The 4,404-nt window shown below is 75.9% G+C and overlaps 2 protein-coding genes across 2 annotated transcripts; one reads left to right on the top strand and one right to left on the bottom strand.

The window, feature by feature from the left end:
• The first annotated feature begins 108 nt into the window (after nt 1-108).
• On the top strand, nt 109-1,411 carry WBP1 (WW domain binding protein 1). The gene is made up of 4 exons (XM_042894781.1): nt 109-171; nt 327-429; nt 497-658; nt 747-1,411. Exons 1-4 carry the CDS (start codon nt 109-111, stop codon nt 1,409-1,411), a joined length of 993 nt encoding a protein of 330 aa, XP_042750715.1.
• Nucleotides 1,412-2,002: 591 nt separating this feature from the next.
• Nucleotides 2,003-4,369, bottom strand: MOGS (mannosyl-oligosaccharide glucosidase; the record flags this gene model as incomplete). The annotated part of the gene is made up of 3 exons (XM_042894782.1): nt 2,003-3,770; nt 3,841-4,034; nt 4,142-4,369. Coding segments are annotated over 3 exons (2,133 nt in total), but the record flags the coding sequence as incomplete, so codon positions are not given.
• Nucleotides 4,370-4,404: the final 35 nt, after the last annotated feature.

The following is a 4,404-nucleotide window of genomic DNA, read 5'->3' as shown; positions in this document are numbered from 1 at the left end:
GGCGGCGGCGACGGCGGGGGGTCGGCGGCTGCTGCTGCGGGCGGCGGGGGCCGGGGCGGCCGAACGGGAGGAGCCGGCGCGGGGCCGCCGAGGGCTGTAGGCGGCGCCATGGAGCGGCCCGGCGGCGGCGCCGAGGGGGCCTGGGCCGCGCTGCTGGGCCGGCAGCACCAGGTACGGGGGCCGGAACGGGGCGGCGCGGGGCGAGGGCCGGAACGGAGCCGGCACGATCTCCGGGCGCCGCGCCGCCCCGGGCTCCGGCCCGGCCCCATCCCGGCCCCCGCCGCTCCCGCTGGAGCAGGCCGCGATGGGTCGGTTGTGCCCCGCAGGCCCGGGAGTTCTGCCCGGGGGTGAACAACCAGCCGTACGTGTGCGAGACCGGGCACTGCTGCGGGGAGAGCGGCTGCTGCACGTACTACTACGAGCTGTGGTGTGAGTGCGGGGCGCGGGGCGGGGCCGGGGGCGGCGAGGTGGGACGGACACGGCGCTGTGCCCGCAGGGTTCTGGTTGCTCTGGACCGTCCTCATCCTCTTCAGCTGTTGCTGCGCCTACCGGCACCGGCGGGCCAAGCTGCGCCTGCAGCAGCAGCAGCGGCAGCGGGAGATCAACCTCATCGCCTACCACGGTGCCTGCAACTACCCCGCCTCCATGATGGACCTCAGTGAGTGCCTCCGCCCCGCGCCCGCCCGTCCCCCGTTCCTCCGTTCGGTCCGGCCGCGCCGCGCTCACCCCCCGCCCTCTGCCGGCAGGGATGCTGGCCTCCTTCAAGCTGCCCGCCTACGAGGAGGTGGCCCACCGGCCCGGCACGCCGCCTCCGCCCTACAGCTCCATCCTGGCGCAGCTGAGCGGGCCCCGCAGCCGCCTGGGCTCCAGCAGCCTGACACTGTCGCCCAGCTCGGAGAACTACACCAGCTGCTCGTGCGAGTCGAGCTGCGTGACGTCCCCCAGCAGCACGTCGCTCTCGGTGCAGGTGACGGACGAGACGGAGCGCAGCCAGGCCAGCACGCCCAGCGAGGAGTGCGGCACCAGCAGCACCGGCACCGGCGCCAGCTGGGAGCTGCCCGAGGAGCCGCCCGCCCGCCCGGCCCCGCACAAACACGCGCTCTTCTCCTCCAACGTGGACTTCTTCGAGGCCGACTGCCACCGCTGCTCCGACATCGAGGAGGGCGAGGAGGAGGAGGAGGAGGAGGGGCGCGGCGCGGCGACGGAGGAGGGCGGCGACCATCGCCGGCACCGGCGGCTGACGGGCGACTCCGGCATCGAGGTGGGGCGCTGCCAGGAGGAGGAGGGTGGCGAGGAGAGCGAGGGCGAGGGAGCGCGCCTGCTGGGCAAGGCCGGCTCCGCGCGGCCCCAACGCGGCGTCCCGGCCGAGCCGGGCAGCGCCGAGCCGGGCGCCGCTCCCCTGCCCGTGTGAGGGGCCCCGACCGGCCGCGTGGCCTCCCCCGGGACACCGCCCCGCCCGGAGCGGCCTGCGCTTCTCCCCGCCGCCGCCGCGCCCCGCCTTGGAGCAGCCGGGCTGGGGGCACCGCGGTGCCGAAGCCGCCCCTGCTCAGAGGGCCCGGGCGCGGCGCGGCCGCCCTCCCTCGCCTCCGCTCCCCGCCGCTGTCCCCGGACTGTGGACTCTCGCCGCGGAGCCCCCGGGACGGCCCCGCCGGTACCCTGCTGCGGCACCGCCGCGCCCCGCGCCTTCCCCTCCGAACCGCTTCCGGGGAGCCGGGCCCCAGCCGGCCCGATCGCGAGGGCGGCTCCGTCCCGCTGCAGCCCGCGGGCCTGGGTGCGGGTGGCCGCGACCCCGGTAGCGTTCCGTCATCATTAAAGAGATGTGGAATCACGACCTCGCCGTGCCCGGCCGCGGGTCGGGGCGCTCGCCGAGCAGCTCAGCTCCCCGCGGGCGAAGAACCCCGCGCTGAGGCGGCGCTACGGGCAGCGGCGCGGGGAGAAGGACGGGGCTGGGCCGCGGCGGCCGTGCGCGCACGGTGACCCCCAACGCGGGCGGCGACGAGCGTCACATCCGAGCTTTATTGGCGGCGGAGGACCGGAGCCCCGGGCCCTGAGGAAGCCGCTAGTAGTCCTCGGCCATCGCCAGCACCACGAGCGCCGACCAGCCGGTGAAGGGGTGCGAGCCCTGCCCCCTGCCCGTGCTGTCGCTGTAGTGCTCCCACAGGTAGCCGCTCTCGGCGTACTGCCGGTACAGGTTGCCGATCAGGTTGTGCCGCAGCTCCCCGTACAGCCGCTCCGCCCGCTCGCGGTGCGGCCCCGGCCGGTCGGCGTAGCCGTGCAGCGCCCGCAGCGCCAGGTAGTTGATGTTGACCCACACGGAGCCCCGCCAGTAGGGCGGGTCGTGCTCGGTGTTGCGCCGCATGTACAGCGGGCTGTCGCGGGCGAGCGAGCGCAGGCCGAAGGGCGTCCAGAGCCGCCGCTCGTCGCGCATGGCCTCCAGCACGGCGCCCAGCCGAGGGGAGTCGGGGCGCAGCAGCTGCAGCAGCAGCGGGAAGAGGCTGACGTAGCCCAGGGCGTCCACGAAGCGGAGCCGGGGCGCCTCGCGCACCACCCGCACCACCCGCGGGGCCGGGGGGGGCCGCCCGGGGGCCGCCCGCACCGCCTCGCGCCGCAGCTCCACCGCCCGGCTGTGGTTGCCGAAGTCGGCGAAGGCGCCGAGCTCTTCGGCCCAGTGCAGACGCTCCAGCAGCTCGTTGTCGCTCAGCGCCCTCTCCGCGCGCCAGTACGGCTCCGCCGGTTCGCCCAGCCGCTCGGCCGCCTCCGCCAGCACCCGGGAGGCCAACGCCATCCAGCAGCGCAGGTCCAGGTGCCGCTCGTCCGCCGAGGGGTGCGAGGCGCGGGGGTAATCGTCCAGCCCCGACGCCAGCGTCTTGGGGTTGAGGAAGCGCTCGGGGTCGGCGTCGCGGCCGCGCCAGCGGAAGGTGTGGGGCAGCGGGCCGGCCTGCGTGCCGTTGTACCACTCGTACCAGGCGCGCAGGCGGGGGAAGAGGCGCCGCAGGTACGGCAGCGGGGCGGAGGGCAGCAGCGGCTGCAGCGCCAGGAAGAGCGTGGGGGGGTTGGCGACGTCGCTGTGCTGCACCACGAACTCGGACGGCACCTTGGCGCGCGCCTCGTCGCCCAGGATCTGCTCCCGCGGGATCCAGCCCTCGGCGTTCATCAGGTCCAGCCAGTGCGCCAGCACCTCGCGGCTCAGCTCCGGGTCCCAGCGCGCCAGCAGCAGCTGGTGGAAGCCTTCGTCCCACAGGAAGCCCCGGGGGAAGAAGGAGCGGGAGGGCACGGCGGTGAAGAGCGAGCTGTCGGGGTAAGGCGCGGGCTGCTCGTGCAGCGGGGAGCGCACCAGGGAGCGCCCGTGGAAGTAGCCCATCCCGCCCAGCATGTTGCTGAGCGCCGCCTGCGCGAAGCGGCGCTGCGAGGGGGGGAAGCCTTTGCGTTCCAGCCCGAAGGTTTCCTCGAAGCGCCGCTCGAAGGCGGCCTGGTGCAGCGCCAGCTCCGCCGTCAGCGCCGGCCCCAGCAGCGCGGCGCGCCGCTCCCGCACGCTGCCCGACTCGAAGGTCACCTCCACGCGGGCCGGCGGCCGCAGCGTCACCTGGTGCAGCAGGAGGTGGCTGCGCGGCGCCTCCGCCGTGCCCGGCAGCCCGCGGAACGCGTCCACGGCCACGAAGCGCTGCCGCGGCCCCTCCGGGGGGGCGAAGACGAAGCGGTCGCTCAAACTGCTCCGCACCACGTCGGTGATGCGGTGCAGCCCCGGGCTCCACGCGTCCAGGTAGCGGTAGCTGCGAGCGGAGAGAGGCCGTCAGCACCCCGCGGCGCCGCGGGGCCGGGAGGCACCGGGCCGTTGGGCACCTGCTGTACTTGACGCCCTCCCCGTCGTCCGCGGTGGGCCTGTGGAAGGTGATCTTGAAGTCGCCCAGCTCCTCCGACGTCCCCGTCACGGCCGCCAGCCGGGCGCCGTCCTCCAGGTGCGGCCGCAGCTCGCCCTGCCCGTCCGTGGCCACGTAGAAGAAGAGGGAGACCAGAGCGGCCTGGCTGCCCGCGCCCTGCGAGGGAGGAGGCGCGAAGGAGCGCGGGGCGCCGCGAACTGCCGCGGTCCGTCCTCGGGCTCGCAGCTCCGCGCTCGCGGCACCACGCCGGGCTGCGGCCCCACCTCCGGCCGGGCGGTGACGCGCCAGCTCCAGTCCCCGCCGTGCAGCCCCCCGGGCCGCTTAACGAACTCGGTGCGCAGCAGCAGCCCTCGGTCGTGGATGTCCTGCAGGCCGAAGCGCTCCCCGTCGTGCAGCAGCCAGCCGTAGCGCCGCAGCCCGTCGCTCTGCTCGCAGGTGTGCCGCAGCTCCGCGCCCTCCCGCTGCTGCAGCCACATCAGCCCTGAGGAATGGGGGGGGCGGCGGTCAGACCGGCCCCGGCCCCCCC

This window comes from Lagopus leucura, unplaced genomic scaffold, assembly GCF_019238085.1.
Source record: "Lagopus leucura isolate 7727_CA_CO unplaced genomic scaffold, USGS_WTPT01 34603-0_obj-0_obj, whole genome shotgun sequence".
Classification (NCBI taxonomy): Eukaryota; Metazoa; Chordata; class Aves; order Galliformes; family Phasianidae; genus Lagopus; species Lagopus leucura.
Note: the sequence above shows the minus strand (reverse complement) of the source record. Positions and strands in the feature narration are given on the sequence as shown.